Raw genomic sequence first — 13,119 nt, forward strand, 5'->3', positions numbered from 1 at the left:
ATTGTAGTCGTGTTTGCTTTGAATAGGATATGCTCACAAACCCATGAAATAACAGCTATTGGCAAACCGTTTACTAATCGGGTGCAGCACTGATAGTCCACCTCACAAAGTGAGGAGGTCTATCAAACAAAAAGGCTGGAAGACGTTTCCTCATGAATATTGTGTGTAAAGATAATTATAAAAAAGTAAATTGATGATGAAAACTTCTCATTGAAGACACAAATGTCTAAAATTAGTAATATGCGTTGTAACCATGCAACCAATTTTGGGACATAATCTAACTTGATACAACTTAAGGCTATACGACGTATTGTATCGATTTTTCTTCTTATCAAAAACGTTTTCTAGTATGTAGAAAAATTCTTATAGGATTGTAAACAGCATTTGCAGAGCAACATTTTGCAGAAAATCCCATTGATTTTGGACAACCAGTTCAAAAGATACGGTATGTAGCAGTTAAAGAGTTTCCAAAACAATGGGAAACAAAAGGAAATACTTCCTCAAAATCAATTTTTCGACTTCCGACTGATTTTGCTTGATCACATATTAGCTTCACATACGCAAGTGAAGCAAAGCTAAAACTCTCGAGAAAATAATTTTGCCAGTTGACTTATTTTAACAAAAAACAAAACACAAAAGCACGCTATTGTCATGATTTCCATCGTAGTTTATCTATTTACTCATCAGTTGGCCCATACATTACCCACGAAGGCCGAAATTATATATGCAATTGATTATTTCTATCAAATAATTCACCATCATGTCTATATTCCTAACAAATGTGTCACATTTAATGCTTTTTTTTGTAGGTCTCTGGAAAGTAGTAAATTATTCAATTGGTATTTTATCAGCTTGTTTGATATAGTATCATGTTTCATTTGGAGTCCAAAGTTTAGGTCAAACCAAATGACTCGTACGGCTAGGAAGTTTTGAAGAAAAAAAACTTTCCCCACTACATGAGCAAAACAACCTTTCCCCACCAACGCTAAAACAAAGTTCCCCCACCTAACTGTGTATACATGCATGATAAAAAAAAAAGTTTCCCCGACCCCAACTTTCTAACCCCCCCCCTTGAAGTCTAAGGGTGCGTCCATATACGTCATACAAGCAAGCAAATAAAACAATTTAATTATACAACAAGATGAAACAATCACATTGACGTCGCACAATCTCTCACTGCCTTGCCGTTTGTGTATGTAAGCGACAACTTAGCCAGATTGCCCCGACCAGCCAATCAATGCACCTCTCAGCAGCGCGGCGATATTTGAAGACGTAGAGCTAGCCACGTGTGTAAAGTGACAACTTGACTGGTCTTTGTGCTACCGAATTTAGATTGACAATGAAGCAGGGTAATTGATACCGAAGTCATAGTATATAGTTGGACAATTATTTCAAAAGAATATTCCTATCAAATTCAAACAGGTTCGGTGAGAGAGAAGGGCTAGTAAATTTTCGCGGTCAATAAAACGAGTAGGTCTGTACAATGCAGCGGTATGTGGGTATCAATCAATCTTTATTTCATTCATTGAAAATACAACAAAACAACAACTACAGCAATACATACACATTTGAATGAGCAGATGCGTGATGTTTTGTGATTTGGACCAAGCACCATATAAATAGTCTTGCTTGCATTCACTGATAGCTTATTTGCCTTAAACCAGTTATTAACTTCTTTTAATTCATTGTTGATAAGATCGTATTTAGACACAATATCCTTATGTGAATAAGTTATAGTAGTATCATCGGCAAACAAGACAAAATTTAGAATGGTGGAGGTATTTATAATATCATTAACGTACAAAATGAACAATAATGGGCCTAGGATGTAGCCTTGGGGCACTCCACATATTATATCTTTATATTGAGATTTACAAATATTGTAATACACATACTGTTTTCTCTTTTGTAAGTAATTTTCAAACCATTTTAAAACGTTTCCTCAAAAGCCATAATGTTCCAATTTATGTAATAAAATACTATGGTCGATAGTGTCAAAGGCTTTTGACAAGTATAAGAAAATCCCAACAGTTGTCTCATTGTTTTCAACTGAATCACTAATTTTGTCAATAAATTCCAAGATAGCCATATAGGTACAATGTTTAGATCTAAAGCCAAATTGCTCATCATTTAGAATTTCATATTTATCAATGTAATGTATGCATCTGTTGTCATCGATTTTTTTTAATGAAGGGGAAGGGGCTTTTAGATTTGAATATTTAGAAGCGGATTGTGGAGGAAACTGAGCCGGGCGTCACAGGACGTGAGTGTTATGTAGTATGTATTGCTCCATATCAAGGGACGGAACCGAGTTTGTGGGACAGTCTACCAAGGTTAGCCAAAATATCGTCGTTCATCATAGCAAATGTATAGATTGCAGAGGTGCTTTATATGAGAGTATACATTTGGTGTGGGTAATAAAGCCACTTGGTACCCGCAGAACCATGAGTACGCCGGGGTACGGAGCCTTTGCAGAACCTTGCCAGTTCTGTCAGTTTCTTTTCTTTGTAAACGAGATGAAAAAAAAGCACTACAACTTGAAATCTATAGTTCGATGCCCGGGTTCGATGCCGTCCTATGAATGTACGGGCCGTCGCTAGGAAGCTGAATCACTCTATAGTCCGTATAACTTCCTCGAGTCAGTAAAGCAAAATCAAATTTTGAGATTTTCTCAAACAATGTTAAATTTTGCAGGAAACTGTTATGCTAGTTGGATTACTTGCATCATTTCCTTTTTGAAAATGTATACTTTTATATACTTCTTATTATCGTCGCTGTGTGACATGCATTTCTTTCGTATGTTTGATAATAGGTCCTAACTTCGACATTACTATATCAAGAAGACATTCGCTTATCAAATTAGAAGACATTCTTGGAAAAATAAATCACTGCGGCTGCCTGATGGGATCATAGTAGTTGACCCCAATTCCGCCGGTCTACGTCTGACCTCGATTGAGGGCGTTTTTACTCTCTTCAACAGGTTCGATTCACTAAACTTACGATATAATTTATATGAGTACGCCGGGGTACGGAGCCCTCGCTAGTTCTGTCAGCTTATTTGCAAACGAGATGAAAAAAGCACCACACCTTGAAATCTATAGTTCGATGCCGTCCTATGAATGTACGGGCCGTCGCTATAGGAAGCTGACTCCCTCTATAGTCCGTATAACTTCCTCGAGTCAGTAAAGTAAAATCAAATGTTGAGATTTTCTCAAACAATGTTAAATTTTGCAGGAAACTGTTATGCTAGTTGGATTACTTGCATCATTTCTTTTTTGAAAATGTACACTTTTATATACTTCTTATTATCGTCGCTGCGTGGCATGTATTTCTTTCGTATGTTTGACATTACTATAGCAAGAAGACATCCGCTTATCAAATTAGAAGACTTTTTTGGAAAAATAAATCCTGCTGCCTGATGGGATCATAGTAGTTGACCCCAATTCCGCCGGACTGACCTCGATTGAGGGCGTTTTTACTCTCTTTAATGCTGGTTTCATACTACCCTGCCGCTTGCCGCTGAGCGGCGTGGCGCACGCGTATTGCAGACAAACGGACACAATCAAGGCTTGTCATTGGTTGAAACGCCCTGCCGCTTGCCGCTGCGGCAAGCGGCAGGAAAGTATGCTGGAGGCTTAACAGGTTCGATTCACTAAACTTAAGACATAATAGAGGTTATCCGTGTTCTATAAGCTGCATATCCTATCAGCGACTGCTATACCTTGTTTAGGACTTTCAAAAGAAGTACCTGCATGTGCAACCATGACTATTTCAAAATACCCCGCCCAAGTCATGCAGGTAACTCCGAGGTTGTGCATTGAATTGGTTTGAATGAGGAATACTACGGGACCAGCGCCTTTTGTTAGAAGTCACACATGAGTAAAGTGGATAATCTCTATTTATATGAGTACGCCGGAGTATACGGAGCCCTTGCAGAACCTCGCTAGTTCTGTCAGTTTCTTTACTTTGCTAACGAGATGAAAAAAGCACCGCACCTTGAAATCTATAGTTCGATGCCGTCCTATGAATGTACGGGCCGTTGCTAGGAAGGTGACTCCCTCTATAGTCCGTATATCTTCCTCGAGTCTGTAACCCGGTCTGTAAAGTAAAATCAAATTTTGAGACTTTCTCAAACAATGTTAAATTTCGCAGTAAACTGTTATGCTGATTGGATTACTTGCATCATTTCTTTTTTGAAAATGTATACTTTTAATGCTTCTTATTATTACATTTAGAGAAAAAACTACATCTAAATTACGGACTCGAGAAAGGTTTGCAGACTATAGTGGCGTGCGTGGCGGGGGGAATTATCCCCTGACAACTCAAAGAAATAAAGAAATATTCGGGAAAAGACTTGATGAACATAAAACCGAGGCTGATAAAATCGGAGACAACGTCAAAATCTTCTTAATCACGCCAATGAAGAAAACCATTAACATTTTCTTAGTCTAAATCACGTTGTACGGCACACGCCATAAATGTCGCTGGTTTGTAGATGATTCCAAGTTCTCCTTCCATGGACGGTTTCGAAGATCCTTCAGGTGTTACAAATGTGAATTGGTGCACAAGATGCGTAAAGAATATGAACACCATGGCCTGCGCCAAAGCTTCCCCTGGACAACTTCGACGACCAACACTGAATGGAATGACCTCGGGAACTTCATCACGACTATTTATGATTCGCTCAGGTCGGAATTCGTCTGGGTCTTTCCACAGTAGAGAATCATGATGTATGGCCCAAATATTAGGCACAACGATTGCACCCTTGGGCCAATTGTGGTATCTTTGTTTACCTTATGTAGAACTGCAAGAGGCACTGGACTTGCCATTCGAAACACCTCTTGAATGACGGCACGAGTGTAAGGAAGATTGACTTTGTCAGAAATTCCGGGAAAGCGATTGCGTCCAACAACAGAATCGAGCTCAGCCTGTAGGTGACTTTGAATGTCTGCATTGGCAAGCAGATATAATATCCCCCAGAAAATGACAATTGATGTGGTATCGGCACCTGCGATGAACAAGGTGGTTAGATTGCCTCTCATGTTATCGTCAGTAAGAAACGAACGCACATCTGTAATTGAATCGCCTTGTTGCTCTTGCTCATGAAGGTACGCATCTACAAAGTCATCGATGTGCTCAGAATTGAAGTTCCCACGATGTTCCTCTACAATGTCGGTTATAAAGTCTCGTATTGGCCCCTCAGTAGCATTCATCTCACGTTTCGCTTCGGATGGAAGTAAAGCTAAAATAGGCAGAAGGTGTTCTGATCCTCCTGCACCTAAGGCGTAGTTAAAACGGTTCGCTAAATGCATCAGGTTTTTAAATCTGTCGTCATTGTAATCGTAGCGATGACCAAATACTACGGAACATATTACGTTTGCAGTTGCGTTGTTTAGAAATGCATGCAGATCATAACTTTCACCTCGCAACTTAACAATCTCTTGTCGAAGGAGTTCACTTTCAATAGCAACTTTTTCCTCGAAGGATTGTTTTCCAACTCCAAAATGACGAAACGTTGTGATTGCAAAGCGACGGTAGTGATGGTAGTGTTCATTAGTAATGAAGTTTACGCCAGAGAATTTTATTACTACGTTGTTGAAGTTCCGATCGTTGATTTTTGGATTGCTCAGTGCCTCTTTTAGAAGCTGATGATCAGAAATAACAATCATATAACTTCCAAACGTATTGAAAGTACAGATCTTTCCATATTTGTTCCCGAAATATGTCAGTATTTTATGGAGACCTAACCCAGACATGTAGGATTGCCATGCAAAAGTTGGGAAGCTTCCAACAAATGGCCAGTTGACTGGCCCAGGAGGCAAGTTTCTCGGGGTATTAATCCACCAGAAAAGAAGAAGAAATGCAACCGCAGATAACAGCAGAGAACGGGTATCGAGGAAAACCTCGAAAGCAGAACTGAGATTAACAACCATATTGATATACATGTGTAGCAAACAACAACAAGTTTCTGTCAACAGACTCAACAGTTAATAGAGGTTATTACATGTTTTATTGGGAGTCCAAAGCTTAGGTCAAATCAAGTGTGTGATGTACCCTGTATAATTGTGTATCATGCATGAAATAGGGGAAGTTACCTTTATAATCATGCAATAATTTGTTTATTATTACAACTAGGGAAAACCCAGATGAATGCAATAACAACATCATTTATCAAGGCTATTTGTGTCAAGGGGAAATCCCTGAGACTGTAAAGAAAGATGATGACATCATGGGAAAAACCCACAGGAAGTGATGTAAGGTGAAATGTTAATGTCTATGATTAGAACATTGGGAAAATCCCAGATGGGGGGATAAAACACAATGTTAATAATAATTCTAGGCAGACCTGTATCGATATGATTGTAATGTGAATGGATGTAGCTACAGCTCTCAAAAAGAGAGTATTTAATGTTAACCAGTTATTCTGGATACTCAGGGAGTATTTCAAAGTGTAGCCATGGAGGATTCCTACAGTGCTACAAGTTCAGCCTTGCCTGAAATATGGTTATTTCAAAGCTACGAAAATGGACCAAAGTAAGACATCAGGGTCTACTGCGGATTGTAGAGGCGACTTTATGAAATGTTGTTACAATTATTATCATCTGGATGCAGATCTGACAGGCTGCAATAGCCTTTATTATTGTCACAGTTGATAGTGTTGATCTGGGCTATGCTTACAGTCCAATTCCTTGAAGGAAAGGAAATTACAAACCAGAAATATTTTATGTAGTCAAAGTGCTACTATTTACCAGTGTTGTCGGAGAAGATCTAGAATACGTCAAAGAACGTTATTCTTCCAAGAAAGGAAATATATTCTTCTGTCGACTTGCTGAAGTCTGGTATTTTGATTCAACGCAACTGTCAAAATAAGTGGGGACAACTGCATCGCAGTCCTGCTTCCTGAAGATATTGTGTGAAAGGTGGAAATAGCACCAAGTTTGGAGAAAGCAGCGCAAGGAGTTAAATTTGGAGAACTGCGCAAGGAGTTTAATATTGGAGAACGGCGCAAGGAGTAAAGTGATTTGGAGAACTGCGCAAAGAGTTACGAACGTGTTTGGAGAACACCATTTTCGTGTAAGGATTTTATACGCAAGGAGTTATCAATGCAAGTGTACAAAGGACTTCGCTGATTGTCGCAGGACAAGTGAATAGGGATATATTACATCAGTCGTCCAGAACATTACAAGAACTTTATGATCACCAAGAAGAAGAATGCTGGCTAAGTACAAAATAGATAAAGAGTGATTATATTTGATTAATGTATATGTGCATTTGTAGTCATTATAATGTACCAAACGAAACTTGCTTTCAATTAAAGACTTAGATTTTGTTAGCTTAAACGAACAGTGTATTTATGTTGTGCATTCGTGTGAGTTCGGGTAAAAAGTGATTTTGGCCTTGAGTCAAGTACGGCTCGTAACAAGTGACTCGTACTTACGTCAACCTTGCTTAAATAAGATAACAAGTAAGCTATTTAAAGACCAAAGGAAAACTTGCGTTTTTCTGCTGACAGTTTCGCCAGAAACCTTCTGGTCTTTCTCAAAGCGTTGATGATGTTATTGATCCACCTGCTTGGATTGGGAATCTTGACCGGATGTTACCGGAAGTACTCCTTCGGTGGTCTTGAGTAGATGATCGAAGATGTGGCTTAAGCGATTACTGACCACGTGTCAAGGGCAAACTATTTAATAGACTGAGACAGCTCATTAATCCTTGATAGGGAATAAAACTGTAGTGCAAGATGGGTCAAGCAATCAGTATGGATTCGGAAAAAGAGGAGACAACAGCATGAACAGACACGAGGGAACATCTTTCTAAGGCACATTTTCGATCCTCTGCTCAACACTAACGTTGGAGACAGGAGTACTTCCGGTAAAACAGTAACATCCGGGCAAGATTCCCGCTCCAAGCAGATGAATCAATAACATCATCAACGTCTTGAGAAAGCCAGAAGGTTTCTAGCGAAACTGATAGCAGAAAAACGCTTTAAAGGACTTTAAATAGCTGATTAATCAACTTGTTGAACCTCTTCAGTCAAACATAACAAGTTGTTTTAGGGGTGGGGTATGAACCTTTGGACAGTATTTATTGTGGGACATTAGAGCACATCAGACATATCGAATTGCATTCTGAATACGAAGAATGTCCTTCTGATATCAAATAATTTTGATTTTTGAAATTCGCAATGTAATACACATTTTATGGCAAATGATTAAAATTGATATTTTGATATTTAACAGTACTCGAAGTAAACTTTATAAATCTGATAATATGTACTTAAAGTGTATGTAGGTGGGATGAAAAGCCGACGATAAATTTTGACCTTTCGTATTGAAGATATGGATTTTTTCCCCAAAACACACACAAAAATTGGTCTTTTGTGAAAAAAATCCATATCTTCAATATGAAAGGTCAACATTTTCAATTGATCGTCGGCTATTTTTCCTCCCATACATACACTTTAAGAATATATCATTAGATTTATAAAATTTACGTCGAGGACTGTTATATATCAAAAATGTGGAAAATATCAAATTTTAATAATTTGTCATAAAGTTTGTATTATATCGTGAATTTCAAAAAATGAAAATTATTTGATATCAGAAAGACATTCTTCGCATTCAGAATGCAATTCGATATGTCTGATGTGCTCTCAGGCCCCCCCCCCCAAAAAACACTGTCGAAACGCTCAAAACGCTCATTCCAGATCCCTTAAGCCTGTTTTTATGTTGTTTACACAGGGTTGTTTAAGCTCCATTTTAAACAACTTTTTAAACAGCGTTTTTGCAGTGTATATTTTAATCTACCCAATCCATGGACCCTCCGATGAATCCATAGTTTGCCTACTACTTCTCAGTAAGCTTCAGTAATCATGGAAAGTACTCATTTACTGATCCTGGGTCAGGCGGGTTTCCCATCTCACTTCCGTACTCTCACTGCCTTACCATATGTGTATGTAAAGCGACTACTTCATGACTTGGCCAGATTGCCCCGACTGGTCAATCAATACACCTCTCAGCTGCGCGGCGATATTTGAAGAAGCTTTTCTGTGGAGTTAATATTTTAACACAAAAACCACACAAGAGATCTTGCTATTGTCATAATGATTTCCACCTTAGTTTATTTATTAACTCATCAGGTGGCCCATACATTGCCCACGAAGGCCGAAATTATATGTACAATTGTTTATTCCAATCAAATAATTCAGCATCATAACTATTCTTCACAGATATGTCACCATTAAGGGGGTAGGCCTACTACACCCCTCGATAAATGTGTGTCTATTTTTGCATTTTCTCAAAACTAATAACACAGTGGTAACAAAAGTTATGTATATTATAGGGCAAGGAATCAATTACTACACTGGAATTTCAGTGACCCAAGACAAGTGGTTTGTTATTTATGACCAGAAATGAGGTACCACTAGGATGTACCTCGTGCCCTATCATATATACTGAACCGCCTGTCTTGAGTCACTGAAATTTCAGTGTAGTAATTGGATTCCTTGCCCCAATAATATACATAACGTTTGTTACCAGTGTGTAATTATTTTTGAGAAAAATGCAAAAATAGTCACAAATTTACCACATGGGTGTAGTACCCCCTTAATGCATTTGTACAGGTCTCTGGAAAATAGTAAATGAAAGTCAAATTGTTTGTTCGATAATTTCGGATGCTATCACGCCTTTAGTAACTGATTGATGATGGTCTGTTAATGTCATATTCTGTTATTGTTATTATATAACAACTTATTTGACATAGTAGTAGGGTGGTCACATGAAAATTTCAAACCCACCCCTGGAATTACTTTTTCTGTCAGGATTGTTCCTGCTGCAAAATGATTTAAAAAACCTCTTGAATCAACTCAATCGGACAATCCGTTGTGAAGATACAGCCTTTTAAAGATTCACAAAATTGGCCATTTTTACCCCATTTTTAGGAAAATCCTGATTTTGTCATAAATTTGCATATTCATGGAGCGATAATTGTGGGAATAAAGCCAAAGAAGGCACGAGATGTATTGTTTTTGTTTATTTAATGTTCATTTACGCAAATATTAAAAATCCAGGGTCATAATTGCTATATTTGCTTCTTTACAACATTTTTAAAATGGCTGAAATCACAAAAATAACTCTTTTGCCAGGATTTTTAAGGTAAATATATGTGATTTTCACCATTGAGGGCGCTATTATGTGCCAATTTTGACCTTCAAAGGCCTGTATTTCCTAAACTACACAAACAAATTGTCTGATTTTTGCACAGGAATTTGCTCTGAGGGTCTAGATTGTAAAACTGAATATAGCATAATTGTACATCTTTGGGAAAATAGTTTTATTTGATGACAAAAAATTATTTTGTGCGTAACTTTTTATGCGTGACCGTACAAAATGCTATATTCACCTTCATTACGAGCAGAATATTTTCTATCTAATTAGGTAGTCGGGTTTGCACAGAAGTTACTAGGAGACAAATTATATGGAATTCAAAATGCCCAAAAGTTTTCCAACTGCTGCGCAGAATCTGTTACATTTTCACCATACATTTGTGTATGTAGGCAGGGGTACACACAATAGCTAGCATTGTGACCACCCTAATAGTAGCCCAATCATATTTGCTTTTGCATCACATGTATAATATTGTGTGCAGAGATAATTATAAAAAAAGAAGCTAAAAGAGTAAATTGATATTGCAAACTTCTCATTGAAGAAACAAATTTCTAAAATTTGTAATATACATTATAACCACACTGCAAAACCTCCGGTGTTGAATATGCAACACCGAGCTGGTGTTGAAGCTTCTGGTGTTAGTTTACGGTGTTAGATTGTTAGATTAACACCACGGTGGTGTCAATACAAAATCTTAAATGTGCACTAGATGGACTTTTTTGTAGATCTAAGTGATCTATTATTTGGGAGGAAACCAACAGAATCAACAGAAACAATTCACGCTCATTGATTAAGATGTTAAAAATGATTAAAGATGATAATTTCAACACCCGTACCAGTGTCACTTCTACACCAAAGAGTGTGGACCTCTCAGAACACCGCCGCAGTGTTAAATATGTTTCATCAACACCCAGTGGTGTTGAATTTACACCACAGTGGTGTTGAATATAAGAAATTCAGGCAAAAGGATCAAATCAACACCCAGCGGTGTTGAAAAGGAAATTAACACCGGAAAAAGGATCAAATTAACACCAGGATACAGTGTCAAAATAACACTTCGTAGTGTCAAAATGACACTTAGCAGTGTTTCATTAACACCGAAAAGTGTGGACCTCTCAGAACACCACCCCGGTGTTAAAATCAACACCCTCGGTGTTACTTTTAACACCGACGTTTTTGCAGTGCATGCATCCAATTTTGGAACATGTAAGCACTTTTGCCATAATCATACTTGATACAACTTAATGTTTACTGGTATTCGTCGTGATTGCCGCATAATGCCGAATAACTGTTTACTATAAACCGTCCCTATAGCACCGTGAAGTACGTGCTTGCACAATTCGCCGAGCGCATGTAGTGATGACGAATACAATAATGGCTTTCCTGTATATTTATTCTTAATCACGCCAATGAAGATAACAATTAACATTTTCTTAGTCTAAATCACGTTCGACGGCACACGCCATAAATGTCGCTGGTTTGTAGACGATTCCAAGTTCTCCTTCCATGGACGGTTTCGAAGATCCTTCAGGTGTTACAAATGTGAATTGGTGCACAAGATGCGTAAAGAATATGAACACCATGGCCTGCGCCAAAGCTTCACCTGGACAACTTCGACGACCAACACTGAATGGAATGACCTCGGGAACCTTATTACGACTGTTTATGAATCGCTCAGGTCGGAATTCATCTGGGTCTTTCCACACTTCACTGTCATGATGTATGGCCCAAATATTAGGCACAACGATTGCACCCTTCGGCACATTGTAAGGACCAATTGTGGTGTCTTCGTTTACCTTATGCAGAACTGCAAGAGGCACTGGACTTGCGATTCGAAACACCTCTTGAATGACGGCACGAGTGTAAGGAAGATTTACTTTGTCAGAAATTCTGGGAAAGCGATTGCGTCCTACAACAGAATCGAGCTCTACCTGTACGCGACTTTGAATGTCTGGATTGGTAAGCAGATACAATATCCCCCAGTAAATGACAATTGATGTAGTATCGGCACCTGCGATGAACAAAGTAGTTAGATTGCCTCTCATGTTATCGTCAGTAAGAAACGAACGCACATCTGTAATTGAATCGCCTTGTTGCTCTTGCTCATGAAGGTACGCATCTACAAAGTCATCGATGTGTTCAGAATCGAAGTTCCCACGATGTTCCTCTACAATGCCGGTTATAAAGTCTCGTATTGGCCCCTCAGTAGCATTCATCTCACGTTTCGCTTCGGATGGAAGTAAAGCTAAAATAGGTAAAAGGTTTTCTGATCCTCCTGCACCTAAGGCGTCGTTATAACGATTCGCTATATGCATCAGATGTTTAAATCTGTCGTCATTGTAATCATAGCGATGACCAAATACTACGGAACATATCACGTTTGCTGTTGCGTTGTTGAGAAATCCATGGAGAGTAGAGCTTTCACCTTGCAACTTAATAATCTCTTTTCTAAGGATCACACTTTCAGTAGCAACTTTTTTCTCAAAAGATTGCTTTCCGACTCCAAAATGACGAAATGTGGTCATTGCAAATCGACGGTAAAGATGGAAGTGTTCATTAGTAATGGTGTTTACACCAAAAACTTTCACTGTTAAGTTGGTGACATACCGATCGTTGATTTTTGGATTGTTCAGTGCTTCTTTCAGGAGCTGGTGATCAGAAATAACAATCATATAACTTCCAAACGTATTCAAAGTACAGATTTTTCCATATTTGTTCCCGAAATAAGTCAGTATTTTATGGAGACCAAACCCAGATGTGTAGGATTGCCATGCAAAGGTTGGGAAACTTCCTACAAATGGCCAGTTGATTGGCCCAGGAGGCAAGTTTCTTGGGGTATGAGTCCACCAGAAAAGAAGAAGAAATACAACTGCAAATAACAGCAGAGAACGAGTATCGAGGAATCCCTCGAAAGCAGGATTGAGATTAAACACCATATTGATATCCATGAGCA

At 38.4% G+C, this 13,119-nt stretch overlaps 2 protein-coding genes across 2 annotated transcripts; both read right to left on the reverse strand.

Annotated features, from left to right (window-relative positions):
- Positions 1 to 4,673: 4,673 nt before the first annotated feature.
- On the reverse strand, positions 4,674 to 5,756 carry LOC140154614 (cytochrome P450 2J4-like). Its single transcript, XM_072177181.1, has one exon. The coding sequence runs from the start codon at positions 5,754 to 5,756 to the stop codon at positions 4,674 to 4,676; it is 1,083 nt and encodes a 360-aa protein (XP_072033282.1).
- Positions 5,757 to 11,599: 5,843 nt separating this feature from the next.
- On the reverse strand, positions 11,600 to 13,102 carry LOC140154615 (cytochrome P450 2J4-like). Its single transcript, XM_072177182.1, has one exon. It carries the CDS (start codon positions 13,100 to 13,102, stop codon positions 11,600 to 11,602), a length of 1,503 nt encoding a protein of 500 aa, XP_072033283.1.
- Positions 13,103 to 13,119: the final 17 nt, after the last annotated feature.

This window comes from Amphiura filiformis, chromosome 6, assembly GCF_039555335.1.
Source record: "Amphiura filiformis chromosome 6, Afil_fr2py, whole genome shotgun sequence".
NCBI lineage: Eukaryota > Metazoa > Echinodermata > Ophiuroidea > Amphilepidida > Amphiuridae > Amphiura > Amphiura filiformis.